The sequence below is a fragment of the Camelus bactrianus genome, chromosome 11 (genome assembly GCF_048773025.1).
Source record: "Camelus bactrianus isolate YW-2024 breed Bactrian camel chromosome 11, ASM4877302v1, whole genome shotgun sequence".
Taxonomy (NCBI): Eukaryota; Metazoa; Chordata; class Mammalia; order Artiodactyla; family Camelidae; genus Camelus; species Camelus bactrianus.
The window spans coordinates 54,031,330-54,051,514 of NC_133549.1; the positions used below are offsets into that span (position 1 = coordinate 54,031,330).

Genomic DNA, 20,185 nt, shown 5'->3' on the forward strand with positions numbered 1-20,185 from the left:
GTAGCAACATGCATGCTGTGACTCTCAGGATCACAGATATTGATGGAATCCTGCTGTGCATTAGGCAGTAGTTTAGATGCTGGAGACATGGTTGCCACCAAGAAAGGTATAATGCCTGTTGGTACCGAGCTTACAGTTTAGTGTGGAAAGAAAGAAAGGGACGGAAGGAAGGAAGAAAGAACCAAGTGTGATGATCGTTATGAAAGCTGAAGTTCAAGAATGTAAGAAGAACTTAAGAGTAATGAGTTTAAATTTCACATAGGACACGTCTCTGTTACCCAAGCAACTGCCCTATTAGTCAAACACTCTGGTAGGTAAAACAGTCCTTCAAAATTGATGGTTAAATTAGAAGAGGCTAACACTGTGCAATGTTGACAAACCCACTGATTTAATACATAATTCCATTTCCATATGATTTCCCTGAACAAAATGATAATGTGGGGTGAAGGCAGTTGATACATTTTTGGAATTTTTTGCAAGCCATGACACTGTGGTCAATTGCATATTCTGAGCTCAAATCTTTCAGCAAATTCTAAGAACATCATGCTATTCTAGACTTTCTCAAAAGTGCATCATCATTATATATGTATGTGTGCATGTGGGTGTATGGTTTATTTTTACTTCATATCAGGCATTATACTAAGTGTGTTAAACTTACCATCTCAATTAATTTGCCTAAAATGTATGTTTGCTATTATTATTACTATTTCTATTTTTAAAATAAGGAAACTGAAGCTCAGAGAAACTAAGTTGTTTATGATTATCAGGCTAATAAAAGATACAGCTTTGATTTAATTCTGGTGTGTCAGATCCTAAAGGCATCATTCTGATACTTGGACATGAGGAGGAAAAAAAAACTGGCAAAGTCACCAGAAGATTATATGTAAAATGACTTAAGTAAGTTTTGCATTAAAATTCCACACATAAATTTTTAAATATCTCTTTCCAAAATTATTTTACATTTTAAGAACTTCTTCCAACTATCCTGGCAACCCAGTGAGCTTCTAAACATTGTGTAATGCTAATCTATTTCCCTGAAGACAATTTTTATAATTATTTACAAGGCTCTTTTCTTTATTTTTGGTCAAGATAGTTCCAGCAGTTGTATTTGTACATTTAAAACAACAACTTATTCAATATTTAACCCTACAGATAGTTCTTTTCACTAAAACCTAACAAAGTTTTTTTTTTCCTTACCAAATTGCATTCTTTGGAAAATTAGTCCTATCAGAAGCTTTACAAATAAAAAGAATCCCATGATCAATTTCAGGAAATACATTTTATTTTCTTGAGATCTATGATGTACACTAACATGTTTACAGATCCTATATGAAGGCTTACAGTGCAGAGGTCTGTTTAGTTTTGTATATCCCAGTGTTTCCCAAATCCATTTGTCTATGTAATTCTTTGTCTATGAGACACCCATTACCATCCTGAGGAGCTAGGGCTCTAAGAACTATATCGTGAGAGACCTTGAAGATACTAATATATTGAAGGTACAGTTTATTACTGTTTGCAATATTGTATGACTTTGGTGAATTAAGTGTTCAGAGTTCATACTGAGGATTCCAGTATGTCAAGAGTGCCCCCAGTATGTGGTAGTTAATTCATCAGGGTGGGGACAGCAGCTACAGTCATGATAGGATGCAGAATGGGGCCAGCACTTAGCAGTAACTAGTATCTACAAGGCTTATCAGCATCCATCACCCCCACCAGACACAGTTCAATTTGAGAGACATGTGGCGGTAGCAAAACTGGTCTCAATCGCCTTGGCAGGCAGGAAAGAATGCGATAATTACTGGAGGGTAAAGCTACTTAATTTTGTATACAAGTGAAGAACTTTTTTAAGACTTCTAGAAATCAGTGGGACCATGAGAGTGGCCCATAGAAATATGGATTATTACTGTTGAGATACTATCTTTATTTCTGGTGGGATGTACATTTTTGTTTCCTCTAGCTTTGTTCTTCAGTGAAAGTAGGTTACATCTTAGTTGTAAAACTATAGAACAGAAGAGTAGGCAGATGCTTTAAGAAACTATCTGACTCAGCCCCAGGGCATGCTCTCCTTGATGTACTTGCATCTTTTGAAATAAGGAAGTAAACATATCAGAAAGAAGACACTACTAAGAATTCGATAGGGCAGATTATAACAGAGGGGAACATTTGGAGGCCACAGTCCAAAGCAAGTATTTTCTCTAGGTCAGCCAACCTCAAGGGCAAAAGACACAAGTCATAAAAAATAATGATCAGTCTATTAGAACATACTCCCACTAGATGGTCCACAGAAGTCATCTTTTATTCAATCTCCTCCCTCTAGAGTAAGGGAAGGAAAGATGCTATAAATCTTGAAACTCCAGAGTTTCTGATTTGTTTGAGTCCTGGGCTACCTTCTGGTCTCTCAAACCACAGCTCCTTTGACCAAACCAAAACAAGAGCTCTACTAACCCTGTCACCACAGAACACAGGCGGTACAGCACTGACTGCCAGGCGTCCATGGTCTGGTAAATGTTGCCTTAGTGCTGGGCATTGAGTTTCTATCTAGAAAAACCATTCTCTTTTCTATATTCTATGTTCTAAGAACATTTTTTTTTTTTCTGCCTAGGGGAGGAAATACCTCTGAAAGATGAAAATGCTAGCTTCATCTTCCAAGACTCAAAGCATTTCCGAATAACCTCATCCTCTGTGGATAGTCTTTCATTTCTGATCCTTTGACCTATCCCTGCCTGTTTCCATATCTGCAACCTCTCTGACAGGCAAATACAACCACAGGTGAATTCAGTCCCCTTCTTCCACAGAAACATCTCCCTCATTCTCTTTCCTCCTTCCATGCAGCCATTCTATCCAAAATTACAATCAGAAAATGGCTTAAATCATCTGTTTATCTTACACACCTTTTAATGCAGCCCAGAATTGTATATATATTTAAATATTTCAAACTTTCTGGCTTGTATTCAGCTTTTGGCCTATTCTAGAAAATGGATCTTTTCTTTCTGTGTATTTTATATATTATATAACTCAGTTTGTAAGGGCAGATTTTTTTCTGGGTTTTATGTTTGAAACTATTCAGAATTTTATTTTTCTTTTCCAGAGATTTACCCATATCATGTAATTTACTATCATCACAAATTCAATTCTTATAGATATTCAATGAATGTACAATTAAAAAGGCCTTGTTTTATCACAGTTCTACACAACCTTTGAGACAAAAGTACATACTATTTGTATGACTATCATTGGTTTTGTTTTGGCTCCTTAAAATTTGACACTATGAAAGCTCTTTGCAGGTGTCTGTGATAAAATTCTATTTTCCTCTACTGAAAATATTTTTGTTTCAAAATAGATATTACTTCAATTTTCCCATCATTACTCCAATTCTAAATAAGTTTGACGGACTAGATATTAAGTGCCTGAACTTTCTTTTTTCCTTTTTTTCCTTCTTTACAAAAGAAATGATGTTTGTGCTTCTTTTCAAAGAGAGATCTTCAAGATGCTTTCCCTGCAGTGACTGTTTCGGGTAGAAATATCTCTTGGCAAATACCATGCAATTATGTTATCAGCGAAACAGCTTGTCAGTACTGCAAGTAAACAGACCAACAGCAGAAAATTTGCAAGCTTGGGAAAGATTTACATTTGTGGGGAAATGAGAATTGTGTGCCATTCTTCTCTTCAAAACAAACAAGCATGATATTTTTATGGGCCCGATAGTATATAATAGGGTTTTAAAGTTCTCTTTGTGATAATCTTACCCTGAGTGATCAGGAGAAAGGAAAGCAAGTGGCAGCCTGCATTTGGAGAAATGTTACAGCAAATTATATTATTCTTAAATAACCTTGACAAATTTAAAAAATGGGCACTGAAAATATCTAGGATCAAATATTGATTAAATTTTGGTTTAAATGTACAATAAATCAGAAATAACTTTGTACAGATCAGGAAGCCTTGACTAATGAAATGGTTTGACTTCTCCAAATAAGATAGAGCAACTGAGACAATAAAAATTAGATCAACACTCTTCTATTTCCAAAGAAAAGAAGAGCCCATCCACGAATAATTTCTTCCCTCCTGCTGCTGTAGAAGCCGTCAGTGATACCCCTGTGTTAAAAGAAAGGGGTGGTCAAGGAACACAAAAGGCATTTCAAGAGACTCAAGTCCTACATAGAGAATGGGACTTATTTAGGGGGCATTCTGCTTGTTCAGATGATAGTTTTGGACTCAGTTTGACTCCAATAACTTCTGTCATCCATAAATAAATAAAAACATAAAGCAAAGCAAATAAATCTGAACTGAAACCAGAGCAGCCAAGCCAGGGTCTGAGAGGGTTTGTAACACCCCGTTACCAACCACATCCATCCTAAGAGAGAACGCTTTACACCGCTTGAGAATCCATCTCTGAATCTGAGAAGAACAAGAGAAGGTCATTAGTGGCAAATCTTTTCTTCTCTTTATTGTCCAGACAGCCAATAAATGGACCATTTTTCAATTTAAAATGTTTTTAGTGTTCAGTGCCATCAGCCATAGGGGTGGGCAAGGCCAGGGTAAGAGAGCCTAAATTTTTCACATGATCCAGAAGACATTGTGCTCATTTAGTTCATTTAAGTCAGTCTCATCTCAGACTTTTCCATGTCTGTACCTATCATGACATCTTCATAACCACCAATATTATCACGTTTCTAAAATATTTTTGTGAGCAGATTTCTAAATGTCTAAATGTCACACCACCATAGTGTGACCAAATAACATTTCCAAATCTGAACTGAAGCCCCTCAGGCCCTCCCTGATCTCATGTTGCCCCCTGATCCTTCCCCAGGCCACTAGAGCACTGAAAATCATTGTCTCAGGAAAGAGAGATACAAATAGTAAAGCAGGTTACCCAAGAAAGGATGTTGATAGTTCAAGTTGCTAGTCCCAAAGAGAACTTAATGCTGAGTAAAAATTTAAGTCCCTGAAATAGATACATTTACAACTCCCTGAAACAGATAAAATTCTTAGGATAGAGAGACACAAAATGGAAGAAGTAGGTTCAGAGTCACTGTGAACCCCTGAGAAAGAAGGAATCCAGACCCTAATAAAACACTCCAGACAGCTTTAGGGCATCAGAGAATGGAAGGACATGTGTTCTCCTTTCCAGTGTAGTTTAAAGGAGAGAGCAGGACTCAGGGAAGAAACAGCATCATTTGTGTACCAACAGATACACCCAGGTCAGGTGTAAAGAAAAGGCTGTGAAATAATCCCCATGTCCTATTCCGACTGCAGGATTATTTTAACAACAACAAAACACAAACGAAAAATCCACACCCAAAGATCTTCCAGTCAAGAAGAGCACTAGAGCATTTACCTATATGATAAATACAGTCACTCTAATCAGAGATTGATGAAATCCCCAATAGTCTTCTATGTATATCAGTATTTTATTGTCTAAGAAAATCAACTGCATACCTTAGTTATTTATCAGTTAAACAATCAAACAAAAATTCAACAAAAGTGGTTATTTCTTATTCCATCATTTATACTTTGCTGTGCCCTACAAAAATGAGCATTGTAGAAAAGGTGCCCATGACCTTCTGTGCTTTATAACCCTCTCCTGAAAACTGCTTTCGAGAACTGGAGTCATCCCCAGACATTCCTACATTCTTTAGGTAGCCAGCAAGAACCAGATGGTATAAAATCTTGAGGAATTTACCACAGGTGAATTCTGCTAAACAATTCACCTCAAACACATTATAGACTGTAACTCTAGGCACTTCAAAAGAACAAATTAAAAGCAACTCATGGGAACCAATACAACTTGAAATGTAAGGGCAGCAAACTTTAAATGAACATAGGTGTTCATGTGATTTTCTGCATGATTGCTGGGATCAGACAACCTAACAGAGTTAGTGAGCCAAATAACCTGATCCCATTCAGTTATTACACATGTCTAGTGATGCAAGATGACTGCAAGAAGTCATCAGATAGTTCCTGGTTTAGTAGAGCAATGTGTGGTTGCCAAATTTGTATTTCAATCCTATGGTCTGAATTGATAACTAAACATTAATTCTAAACTTACACCTATTTCCATGTTTTCTTCTGCCTAATTTCATAGATACTTTTAAAATGGAAAACTTGGTTTTACTGGTCATTTGGCAAAATCTGAGGCATCATTATCCATCATAAATTTTTGATAGAACATAGTTACATTTGTGAATAAAATGTGAATCAAAATATCTATAGCAAAGTAAACTTAAATTGGTTACTCAATCTCATTCACCTATTTCATTCACGGACTTACTGAAACTTTCTACAAACTTCTCTGTAAGGTCTTCATTTATCATATAGATCTTCCACATCCTTTGCACTCTTCCCTTTGCCTTTTCCTTCTCTCTCTTCTCTCACTCTTTGGCTATCACTCTGTGTAAGTATCTGTTTCTTTCTGACTAGTTCTGTCTTTTCAACCAGTCAAACTCCAGTCAGGTACCAGAAAAACACCTTAAGAAGGTGGTTTCAAATTTGTGTTTCCTTCCCCCGACCAAAAACATACAGAACATGAATATGAAAGTACTTTTATGCTGTATCACCAAAGAAATAAAGGTCACTTGAAGTCATTTTTTCAGTACCAAACTCATTTAGTAAAGCAACTTGAAGGTCACTGGCATGTGTAATTTGTAACTGAAGTATGTTTCTCAGCCACACAACCTGTATGAGAATCATCTGTGTACAATTCAACAAAACTGATGTCTGAGATGCTCCCCGTGGGGAAGGTGCTCCTTTGGTAGGAAACAGAGGAATCTGAAAGTTTAGCATGCAGCTCAGATGACCTTTACATATACTAATATGTGAGGACTGATAAATCTTTTTTCATGTCTTTTTTCAAACACGCACCTTAAAAAAAAATCACAAGAAACCCAGAAGTGGAAGATGACACGCTCTTTGGGGCAATTATTTGGCACAGGGTATTTTACTAAGTGATATACAAAATCTAGAGAGGTTAGGAGAGTCTCCAAGGTCACAGAACTTGAAAATGGCTGACCCAGAAATGAGCCCCAATTCCATCTGATTCCAAAGCTTATGCCATTCCAGAATCTTGAGTTCCAAACTAAACTAAACTAATTAGTTCTGGGGCTTTAAGACTCTTAAACTTGCAGAATCATTAAAAAAAAAAAAGTTAAGTCGAAGGGTTTGGATGAAGCTATTATTGCTGGTGCTATAGAATTTGGACTAAAGCATAGTCCAGAGAAATTATGGCTTGACTGAAATCACAGCGCTAATGGCAGACCCAGGGAGCCACAGTGTTTGGACTCTTATTTAGTAGATCTTTCAAATTTATATTTTGTTGTTAAATAATATAGTTATTTGTCAAGTCTTTGTAAATACTTCACAGTACCACTGCATAGTTATGAATTGCTGCCTCGAAGTATCATAGGTATAATATTAAAGAAAACAACCCAGAAACTGCACATAGAGAGAGCAAAGTGGCAACCAGAAGTCAAGTCCATTTCTTACCTTTACTATCACCGTGACAGTAGCAATACCAGGTGGCATTGTTCCGTAAATATCAAAGGCCTCCACGAGAAAAGTGATACTTGCTTCCTGATCTGGAAATGACTCATAGTCCAGACTCCTCAAAAGGGAGAGTTCTCCTGTAAACGGATGCAGTGCAAAAAAGTGCTTCACTTCTGGGCTTCTTATCCGATAAGATACATTCGCTCCAAGGTCAACATCTTTGGCCTGTAACAAGTTAAGTAGTAGAACCGTTATATGTGTGTCACTGCCAAAAGAAAGAAATGCAGGACTGATGGAAGTCACGTGTCAGTGCCTAGGACAGCATGAATTTAATGATGATCAAAAGACATGTTTCAGAGAAAAGCACTCTTTAAAAAGTAATTTATCAGATAGAAGAAAAGGGAGAAAAAGAAAGATAGAGGCAGAGTCAGAGACCCACGAGATTTTGTCAATGTTGATCTCGTTACTCTATTTATTTTAAAAGGGTCATACTATAGTAAAGAAATAAAAATTATCATAAATGATTGTTTATTATTTCCTGCTGATGGCATAACCACGAAAAATAATATTTAAATAAAAATAAATATTACTGTGTGCTTTCCATAAATACAATAGATTTTTAAAGGATTATAAGAAAATGAAGGAAATATAAGCAATCATATCTTTCCACAGGCTTCCTACAGTACATTTCTAGAGATCATTCTGTTACACCTCCTTTCATTAACTGGTATTTATTGAGTAGTTGTTATGTACAAGGTGCTATAGAGATGCACAAGGTGAACAGACATAATTCTGCCCTCCAGGCTACTATCTCAAAGAAGAAATAAAACATAAACATGAAAACAGAAGGCAAAAAAATATGTCAGCTGAAAAAAGCAGGTTTCAGTGGAAGTCTTGTAGATGATCACTGCATTCAGTAGCACAGCCTGGCAAAGGCGACTCTGGTAGAGGAAACAGATGGAACAAGGGTGGAGTGGGGAAGATGAGGGTTTGCTAGCATGTGCATGCAGTCGGGCAAGCACCTGTGTGAACCTCAGTCTTGGCTCCCTCCAATCAATCATCACCATCACAACTGGAAAGACACCGTTAAAGCACAGATTTCATTAAGGCATTTTCCTACCGAAAATCCTTCCTGTTTTCCACTTCATTTTGGATCAATTTCAATCTCTTTAACATGGTGAGGAGGACCTACACATTTTTCAGACCTTTAGCCCTCCACTTTGTCCTCTCCTGTAGGATTTTGACCAGGTTCTTCCAATGCCTTGAATAATCTTTCTTCCCCTTTGCTTGAATAACTCTTACTTGCCCCTCAGTGCACCATTTAGAAATCAACTTTTTACAGAGGTCCTTGCATTAAGGACATCTAAGTGATTAGCAGTTTACTTGTCTGGCTGCTACATCAAAATTCAGTGAAGGCAGGAAATCTTTGTATCCCCAGAGTCTAGCAGAGGACTTAGCATACAGTAAACACTGGAAATATGCTTGTTGAATGAATGCATGAATGAATGGATGGATGAATAGAAAAATAAATGGAGAAATAATGTCCCTCTCCCTGGTCGTATCTGCCTTCTTCAGATTTGTATTAATATTTATTAACTAAGTAAACATATATTAAGTCAAATTAAGGAAGAAATACAAGTTCTTGAAATCCATGCTAACAAAATTCAAGTTGTGGATTTCAGGTGAAGGAAGGACTAGATTTTCTTTTTCCAAAATATACTTCATAGACCACCTGTGTCAGAATTAAAGGCATGGTGTTAAAATTCAAGTTTCTGGGCCAACCTAACCTACTGAATCAGAATGTCCAGAGTTTATGGTAATACTGTATTTGAGAACTGAAAAAAGAGACTTAAAGATATGGAGACACTAATGAAAAGGAGAATGAGACTTCTGAAAGGATGCTAGTTGTATATCAGAAGTGGAAAAAATACAAATAATAGGCATTTCTGTAAAATATAGAGCAATTCTATATACCTATATATGTATACATATATACACATACTTACACACATGCATATTTATATACATATATAAACATTTCATATTTGTGGGAGCACAAAGATAAATGTGACCAAACACACATACAAATTTAACACTGGGGTACTTTTGGAGGTACAAGGTGGGAGATTATTAACTTTTTAAAAAATAGACTATCATATTGTCAATTGTTATAATAAATATATAGCATTACTTTTTAAATTTAAAAAATCTATTAAGAAATGTTCACTAATGTCTTACAAAGGCAATTTTTCTTCCTTTCATTTTGGTATATCTTAATTTTGGGTAGGACTGTGAGATAAATATCTTAATTTTTGGTAGAGTTATTCGATAAAACACAGTATATAATATTTGAGAGACATGTATTAAAAATGTACTCATTGTTTAGTAAAACTGAAATTTAACTGGATTTTTTTTTTAATTTGCTAAGTCTGGCAAACCTACATTAATGGCAAATCTATCACATAGAATTCATGAAATAATTGCTTTTTCCACACACCTCTATTTGAAGGAAAGTGGTTCCAGCTGGCAGATTCTCTTCAACAACGACAGTATATGTTGAATTGGTGAACACAGGACTATTATCATCAATATCCAAAACCTTGATAGCCAGTGTTAGAGTAGAATGACGAGGGTGTACCGCTCCATCAGTTGCCACGACAACAAGTTCATAGTAGTCCCTGACTTCTCTGTTAAGCTTCACTGCTGTGTAAATGCTCCCATTGGATGTGATACGAAAAAGATTATTGAAGTTACCCAAACTGTAGTGCACTTGGCCATTTATTCCAGCATCAGGGTCCGTTGCCTAAATTAAAAACAAAGAAATTTACATAGTACTTTTGGTTATGCTTCTTTTTTCACATTACATTTGTTGCCCTGTCAGAATGGGATAGTTAAAGAATTACAGTATATTTCTAAACAAACACTTTTTTCTCTAAGGAGAAAATTAAAAGATAATGACAGTGTAGTATGAAAGTCTAGAACATGAAACGTACTATAGTTTAACTGATACTCTTCATTCAAAATGAGCTTAACTTATAAATTGATATCAGTAACAGTAACAATACTATGACAGAAAACTCACATTACAAAAATACTGAATTTTCCCTGTATTATTTCTTTAATAACTTTTAATTTTAAAATAAGAAAACCACATTTAGGTTTTAATTAATTTAACATAACCTACTGAGTGACAACTTAAGATTCTAGTTATTTTTAATTCTAGCACATTATATATTCATATACATACATAGATATTCAAGCATATATTCCTACATTTAAATCTCATAATGTCCTTATAAATAAATATCATTGGTCTTATTTTACAACTGAGAAAACTCTGGCTTATGGAATTTAATTGTCTTGCTTATAGTTAAACAAGTAATAAATATCTCAGTGCCCTAGTCCTCAGTACAGTATCTCACATATGAAACTAATAAATATTTATGGAATTAGTGAATGTTAGAATAAAATAATGCATGCAACTGAGAGTCAAAACAAAATAGGCCCCAAAACCCAAACAGGAATGAAACTATAGTAACTGTGAAGAAACTACAAAGGGCTCTTCTTTAATATTAGAAGAAGTCCAAATGGTGTTTAAGAATTGTTGATGCTACAATAAACCCACTGTAACTGAAAATTTTAAGACACATTGATCACTTCACATCAAATAAAGTGAGTAAATTTTGAGTGAATATTCTTCTGATGGAGTGTTTTGAGAATTAATATTATAAAGCTAAATTAATTGGGATATAATTTATGACATCTCATTATCAAATCCTGCACATTTGTGTTACACTGTTCTATGTTATTGCTCCTCAAAAAAACTGGAATAAATCTCAGAAGCCATAAATGTACTATAATTATGCCCCAAACTGTCGCTAAGGAAAGGAAGGAAAACAAGACACTTGGATGCATTATGAGCCAGGTACACAATAACCACTTAATATCCACAAAGCCTCAAATGTCATATGATGTGTTTTGACAGCATATATGCAGACATGTATCCACCTTGCAAACACTGGGGAAGCATGTAGGCTGGGGTTCCTGAACGTGTGTGACTTGTTGAAAATGATAAATCCTAAAATGGCAAAGTTGTGTTTGTAACTGTGCTCCTCTGACTGTCATAATGCTGCATTTCATGGAATGTGAATGTCTTGTGTGACACCAGTATGTTTTCTAAAGGAAAAAGTGAGGGAAGGTAGAGATAGGAGGGAAGGTCTCTGCTCAAATAAATAAATTTTGAAAATTGGGATTAAAAAAATTTAAAATTTTTCATGACTTCAGAACTTTTAAAGTGACATTAATATGTTAATGAGCAAGGTGAAGTTCTCAAGGGGAATACCTTCTGCACCAGATTTAGAAATCCTGAGTAACAGAAATCCTTCAACATGTTGATAGAATATAGCAACAAGTCCAACTCTTAAGCATGAATTAATTCCAACCTACATTTTCATCATTCTCTTACTATTCACTCTTCTATAAAACTCTCTGCTCAAATATAATCAATTTTCTACATTTCCTGAGGACTCAGCATAACAATTTTTGACATTTTCTTCAAGCCTTGCTGTGATGATTCCTTATTAACCTCTGAAATTCTAATCCTTCATCCATTCTTCAAATCCCAACCCCAATTCAACCTCTTCTAGGAAAATTTCTAGCATTTAGAGATGAATAGATCATTTTATAAATCAGAATTTAGTGCTTGGCAAATATTTCCCTGCATTATTTTTTATTTACAGCTTCCCCCCAATAACCATAAATCCTTGTAGAATAGGAGCATGTCTCATAGCTCTTCATTTATTAAATTTTCAAATATACAATAATCTCTATCTTACAGTGGATTAATTTGTTGAAAGAAAATATCCAAACACATATTTAACAGGTGGACTAAAAATAATTGTTAGATGGGGCATTTTTATCAATAGGGTTTCATAGTTTTGTTTAAGTCAGTTTATGTATAAAATGTAAATGATATGTTCAAAGTCAGGCATACACACACACCACACACATACAGACACATTTTGACCGAATTTAAAGCAACTTAATTCACTGAATGCCTAGCTTCCATGAAAGTATATTTAATGTTCATGGAATAAAGAGTAATATGCTATAAGAAAATATTCTAAAAAATATAAGGTAACTCAGACATATACCTAACAGATCTAATAGAGTCAAAGGAACTAGAATGTTTGTAAAATGCAGGATTATTTGTTTCCGTTTCTGTTTCATAATTAATTGAGGAGCATAAATAAGGTCATGTAAGTTAAGTGATATGAGCTGGCTAAGCAAGGTAGTTTCATTTATTTACTGTTATAGATGAGTATGTAGATGTTAGAACAGATAACCAAACATAAAATCCCTATTATCAGCAATACTGTCAGGAAGTTTGCAGTGATGTTTAATACCTAACCAAGGAGCTCAGTGTGCGATGCTGTAATGAAACCATTTATCTTCCTAGAAATCAATTAAAAGTTAATTAAAATTGTTAATAAGAAAAATCACACATCTTTTCTCCCCTTGTACTACATCAAAGTAATAAACAGTAATAGCTGCAACTTTATAATCATCTGTCCATGGTTAACACGTTTTGTAATATACACCTTACCATGGGGCCTGATTTGTGGTTACTTATTTGTGAACGCATATTGCTGGGAAATTGGCAGACAGTCTGTAGTCAAACAAAGACCTCACCGGACAAAACACTGAATATTGGCTGGAAAAACTCTGGTAAAACCTTAATCACTGAAATCAAAGTTAGCATATATTACAGACAATCAAATAATTAACTTAATAAAGACAACAGATCATGTACAAGGGCATTTATTGACTGTTTCTTGAGCACCATTTATAGCTTATCACTTGAAAAAGAAGCAGGCAAATATATTTCTTACACATTATATTCATCCTCTTTTGTTTTACCTCATTATCTTTTAGAGTGGTCTACTAGACATTCTTTCCCATCAATAAAAGTGGAAGCCCACTACTAGGATATTTACACTGGGAACTACAAATTCTATAGAGGTTTAAAAGCATGCCTTTATGAGTGGAATATATTGGGAGAAGACCTCAAAGAAGAGTCTGATATCTGCAGCCCTTCCACTGAGAAGTCTCTGAGTAGATAACTTACACATTTTTCAATAATTAATTCCAATTTAAAATACGTTTTCTACTCATATCCATTCAGATTAATCATTTAGATATCAACTAACTTCTGTTTATCACAAAAATCAGGATATGCAAAGAACTCTGATGACAAAAAAAAGATAGCTATTAGAAAGGTGTCAACTACCTACCACATAGCACCTCATTAGTCCAGTGCCAGGCTGAGAGAGCGTGCAACTCCAGTTTTTGCTTGTCCTTTATAGCAATTTTTGAGGCTATGCACTCCTTTCTCACCTGGAAGCGGGTGCCATAAAAGTTTTTGAGCAGGGAAGTCAAAGGAGAAGTTGGGCAAGGCATCCTTAATGACATCACTAACGGAAATACATTTTCAAGATTATCTACCAACTTCAAAAAGGCATAAAATAGTTGTTACCTTTATTTATTTAAAGAAGCTGAGCTATTTAAAGGGCTGTGATTATCAGTGTAAAAGGGGAGAAGCAATTTAGCAACTCAAGATGCTAGTAAATATTTCCTCTCTCCACACCTATTTATTATTGAACAATGGCAAACAGAATCACTGGCTAGACAGTAACAAGTGTACTTGAGCTCAAGTCACTAAAAGCATAATGAGAGTAAATAGTTTTGTATCAAATTATTGGAACACTCAAATATTTAATCACTAGGAATCTAGCAAATCATACATAAACTAGGGATTCCTTAAGGGCTTAAGGTCTACGTTAAAAGCCCAGCTCTTTCTTAGACTAACTCTATGGCCTCGGGTAAGTCAATCACTCAAAGCTACCATCCTTCATCTGTAAAATGAAGCTAACAGTAAGAATTTATTTCACTATGAGAACTGGACACACTTAGCAGCGTGTTCAGATCATATTAAGTAATGAATAAAAATTCAACTATGTTTATTGTTATCAAGGTTTTTAGCATCTACTAAGAAACTATTTTTAAAAAGTGCAATTCTGTCCCAAAGTTCCTAAAAAAATTTTTTATATAATAAATCAGCCATTTTTATTTGGTTTATTTATACATTTAATTTTCCTTGGATCACATTTAACCAGCTATAGCGAGTCTATTAGGTCTATTAACTTTGTTTTTGTTAAGATGTTCTCAGAATCCTGGTGTCTGAATTAGCTAAAGAATTCATACGTGAAAGATCATCAAACCTGTCCACATCGTGTTTTCAGTGTAACACATGAAAATATAAAGAAAACGTGGATGACCAGATGATAAATAACAGAAAGGAAAGCACACTTTAGTTATTACAAGAAACAATAATGAAGATTTAAGACCTCTAAGGCATAAATACTTCAGGTAGTATAAGACACACGATAGAGGGATTTCTGTGAAAAAGTACATCTGATGATTTTATGGATATTGTAACACTGAGAAATGTTTGCTTTATCTGGCCTGAGAAAAATGTTGAATTTTTGAAAAATCAAAAATTTATTCCATTTGAAAGGAGAAGAGAAGAGAACTCCCGGTTGCATTTTAAAGTAATTTCTTCAAGGGTTGGGAAACAAATATGTGCGGACAGGTGAGTGATCATGACCTGATCATAAATTGTGAGGCTCTTAAAATCATTACAGTGAGAGCTGAAAGGGGTATGAGAGTTATTTCACACTAAACATTTCTTTACTTGTTATAACTACTGCAGGCCAGCCTTCCAAATCTGAAAAGATAAATTCCACCCAGAGAACTCAGTAAATAGTATTTCCCCACATAAAAGGTTTGACAGATGCCTATATTTTTCTCCAAGCCATGTCTTTTTTAGTGTTCTTAAACTATTTCTGTTCTACCATGGAGCAAACCTCTATTAAACTGTCTTTAAGGGCTTGGATGTTTCTCTAGAAAGCCTTCCCTGGTTTCACCAAGTCCAGACAGCTGTCCTTCCTCTGAGACTCCCTGTCATTCTTTTTTTATTTGGCTCTATAATGTGATTGCCTGCTTTTCAACTTGTTTCCTACACTGTTCTTCCTGCAAGTTGAGGACAAGAGAAATGCATTGTCCATAGCTGAATTTTTAATCTCTTTGCTTCATTAATGCTCAATGAATATTTGCAGAATAAATGTTCCGTTAAGGACTACCTTTTATGAAGTAGTAGGTGCCTTAAATAAAAGTTTTGTTGAATCAACCTAGAGCCAAGGCAATTACTTCTAGTTACACAATAAATTACACTTTATTCTAACATACAAGGCTCAACATGATCTTTTTCTAACCGGTTTTATGCACTTACCCTCTCACAATTAACTCTCTGACATAAACTCTATGTTTAAGTCAAAGAGGTTAGTGCATCAGTCAGTTTTCAAACAACTCCAAAATCTCAGTGGTTTGCTGTCACTGATGTTTATTTCTCGCCTATGTAGTATCTATGGTGAATTCCCCGCAGCTCTACCCTGTATTGTCGTTAGTCCAGGAAGGAGTCCGAAGGAGCAGGCTCTAGTGGAACATGCCATTCATGTGACCAAGGGGAAGAACGAGGTGAGATAACCATGCCAGAGCTCTTAATGCTTCTGCTTGGAAGTGGGACATGTCACCTACAGATCTCACACGACCATGGCTGATGTTATAAGGTTGGAGAGTAGTAGCCTCTCACAGCTTGGGACAGCAAAACATTGAGAGCAATGATACAGTCTGTCACCCTCATTGTCCTTCAAACGCACCATACTCTCTCTTAGCTTCCCTGCTAGCCTTCTGTTTCTGAATCCTATCTAAGTCTTCAAAACTTATGTCCAGTTTCACTCATCTTCTTTCTGGGAAATCTGTTCTTTCCATTCAACCTTCAGACCCCTCTTGCACTTTGTACAAACCACTATCTATGTTTATTACATTATGCAATTAAATATTAGACCTAAAAGTCATAGCTCATCAATCTATTACATAATGGGAGGTACCATTAGAAAAAAAAAATCTGTGAATGGTTCAGTCAGCAGAGGTACAACATATGAGAAGTGGGAAGCTGGTGCAGGGATGGAAACAGGGAGGGAAAGTAGAAGATATAGACAGCAAGCAGATGGAAATACACTGCCTTCCTTGACTTGGGTGATAGTTAATGCAAAAAAACTAAGTGTCAAGCAAGCCAGTTTTAGCAGTTACAACCTAGCCTACAGTTCTCTTAATTACAGATGTAAATTAACTCTAGATGATTTAAAAAGTCAGCATTAGGAAGAAGCCATGTAGTCCTGGACTAAAAATTCGTACATACTCATTCATCATATAATGGTAAACACTCAGAGATTAGGACTCTGATGTTTTAGGAAAAGAGTTGTTGCATATTTGCACAATAAACAAAATAACGTCTCGTGCTTGTTAATGTCTTTACGAAGTTCTATGGTAAGGCTGTCTTTCCTTTTCTCAAAAATTCCCTTTGGTACTAGCAGGGCATGGGGACATCTGAGATGACTCATTCCCTGATTTTCTTTTTTTTTTTTTTACCCCTCTTGCTTTGCATTTGATAAGTTTGCACTGTGGGTTTGGTGTATATTATATCATTTTGTTGATGGGGGGAAGTCATATATTGAAATTATACTGTTTTTTAATCACCTCTTCTGACTTTACTTCTCCAACATCTTTAGTCTCATCTCTTTTCTATGGATAAATGTGTTTTAGGCCCTAAATCTAAGCGGTTTCGCCAAACTAACCAGGCAGTCTCATGCCTGCTTTATACTAACTCCAGGTCGTCCTCCTACTTCACAAGCTGATTATTCTTCAGCCCACGTGCCACTTCTCTCAGAAACATCTGAGTAAGCGAAAAGCCTTGTCCCTATGCTCCTAAAGCTCACTATGCATTCCTTTATCAGACACCTTCCTACTTTTTTCATAGCCCCCATGAAATGAAGAGATTCTTAAGGCAGGCTGCCTTGTTCATACCTGAACCATGCCTGTTCTTTGTGCTGACAGGGAGTAGATACTCCATAAAGATTTTCTGCAAAAATTTCATCTGAAGATATTTACATATGTAGTTACATATCATTCTTACCCCAAACACCCACTCACAGGAAGAAATTTAAAATGTCATTTAGTATTTACAGTCTTTTATGAAAAGCTGATATTGTTTTCCTTTTATTACATGCGATGTAACACGTTACCCTTTTTCGATGAAAAGTAAGTGAGTGATCATATCAGTAATTGTTTATTCCTGAATTTTATCCTTATGTTACTGTTTTACTGCTTTCCTTTATTTCATTTTAAGTCAGCTAGAATCCTACAAGAAAATTTGTTTCTAGTTTAGTTGGAAAGTAAACACTGTATGTGTATCTTCTTTTTTTGTGGAATTAAATACAGCAGTTTTATTTTTCAACATTCTATTCCAGGGTTGCTTAAGCTTTTTTCATTATAATCCCCCCGCCTCAAAAGGCTTTTCAGATATTTTTTCTTCCTAAATGCATCTGTATGAAATTTTATTACCACAGATTTATTTTTATTTATTTTAGTATATCTATGTTTATCTGTGTTTCATACATATAAAAAGAGTATTTTTTTGACTCTCAAAAACTGATTTTTTTTCCATTTTGGGGGGAATATGTCTCTGTTACAAATGATACTCTAGTGAAAAGAAAGTTTTCTGTAACTTCCCATCATTTTAAATAAACAATTTTACTGTAAACCTTTTTTGTCAACACTCATTACAATGGCATCACTTTCTAAAATATGTGCCCCAACTCTTATATGTACTGTAACACTTTTAGGGCATCTCTGGAGTTGCCGTCAATAGTCATCAGCTTTTAAGTATGAAGTAAGACAAAAAATACCATCAGCATAGAGTGCATTTTATGTAATAAACTGCTTGGCTCAGGCATTTCTTCTATATTTGTGCTTTCCTTGTCTGCCAAGTTCTGGTACCAAGTATTGTGGGAGGTTTGTGCTGTTATTTTAAATAGTGCCCTCTATGTTTATTAATGATGTAATATTTTGCTTATCAGATGTCTTTATGATCCTCTCTGCTAACCCAAAGTTTAAACTTTATTTTTATCAGTATTCTTTTGTATTAAATATAAACATGCCCATATACTTCCCTAAAGTAAAAGCCAACAATAATCTATGCCTTAAGTATTGTCCTTCTATCACAGAAATTTTGCTGTTGTAGCTCTCACAAATAATTTGCTTGTATCAGTGGCAGAAGAAAATCATAACTGGAAAACAGGGAAAAAAGTGTGACAGCCAGGTTGGATTCTCTGTGAAATTCTCCATAGTTGCATTTTCTGGAGAATAGTCAAATAGATTGTCAGATGCATATCTAAGACAAAAGAAATAAAAATGCCTTTGGCCAATAAGATACTCATGTAATGAGAGAAAAATATCTCCTAACACCCAAATACTACAAATAATGCCTTTTGCTTGATATAAGCACACATTTTTTTCTCCAAATGACAACCATAAAATTAAAAGGACTTTCTCCATTTTATACTTATTGTCACAATCTTAACTGTAGTCACTTACCCTGATAAAGTCACTGGGTCAGAGCAGGATACAGATTCTGAACTTTTGGTTTTATTTTATCATCCACCATCCCTTGAAGTAAGCATAAAATTTAGCAATTTTTAGTTATGCCCCATTTCCCCAATCTGGGAGGTCAACAAATTGGTTGATTTGGAAATCTATGTTTTATATTCCTTCCTGTGCCAACAATGCACTGAAGTAACAGAAGATTAAATGTTCTACTATTTGGCTAACATTCTCATTTAAATTAGGGGAGTAAAATTAATTGGAAGGAATAACTAATCTTTCCCCATTTGCTCCCTAGGTCTGCATTCATGTACAGGGGAAAAAAGCTAAGGTGTACAAAATGTAGAGCTGCTTTTTGAATCAGAAATTTTGGATTTAAATTCTGCTTGTTCTTTTCCTTTCCAGCTGCTTTCCTTCCAATATACCTTCAGAGCACATCCCTATGTGTCACTGATTGTGTAAGCAGTTGGCAGCGATTTTAGAATGATTACCATGTGGCAAGCATCCTGCAAGGTGTTTTTTGTTTGTTTCCTTAAATTCTAGTGTAAAATGGTACTGCTGCTCACCTTAATATTAGAAATATACATAGAATTTTTAAAGCTATAGATTTATAAAAGACTCAGATATTTCATCCACTTTAAGTTTTTTTCTAGTTAAATGAGAAAAAACAAGTCCAATTGGAGGTAAAAAAAAATAGTGGGGGAAAACTTCTTTTGGACATATGTTCTTTTATTGTTAGCACATTCTCAATGATGAGAAGATGATCTTATGAACTGGTCAAGCAGAAATGTTCCCTCAGCACAATGGTATTTGTTCTATGGAGTTCTGTTGATGGTTAGAAACAGCCTAGTTAATATAATTAAGTGAATAAAAGAAGTGAAGCCTAACATAAAAAGATAGATAAAATCAGAGGTTCAAGTGAAGTGTATTATTCTGAGAAACTGAAACTCTATAATCTGTCTACCAAGACACTTTGCAGATAATAAAGAAGAAAGTTATTGACTTACTTCAAACTTAAAGTCTAAAGACTCTAAATGGAGACTGAAGCTACCATCCAACATGACAAGTGTGAACCACTTTGATTTGGTTTGCTCAGAGGAAGCATTATTCTTGCAGCTTTCATAAAGACTGATTGCTTTTGACAGAA

At 35.1% G+C, this 20,185-nt stretch overlaps 1 protein-coding gene across 3 annotated transcripts in view; it reads right to left on the bottom strand.

The window, feature by feature from the left end:
* The window catches only part of PCDH15 (protocadherin related 15), a 721,184-nt gene that overhangs the window by 143,144 nt on the left and 557,855 nt on the right, over nt 1-20,185 (bottom strand). For all 3 annotated transcript variants that reach the window (XM_074374029.1, XM_074374028.1, XM_074374030.1), the window contains exons 19-20: nt 9,977-10,282; nt 7,480-7,704 (exon numbers count right to left, since the gene is read on the bottom strand). In XM_074374029.1, coding sequence (XP_074230130.1) covers nt 7,480-7,704; nt 9,977-10,282 — 531 coding nt within the window. The remainder of the gene's footprint in view (nt 1-7,479; nt 7,705-9,976; nt 10,283-20,185) is intronic.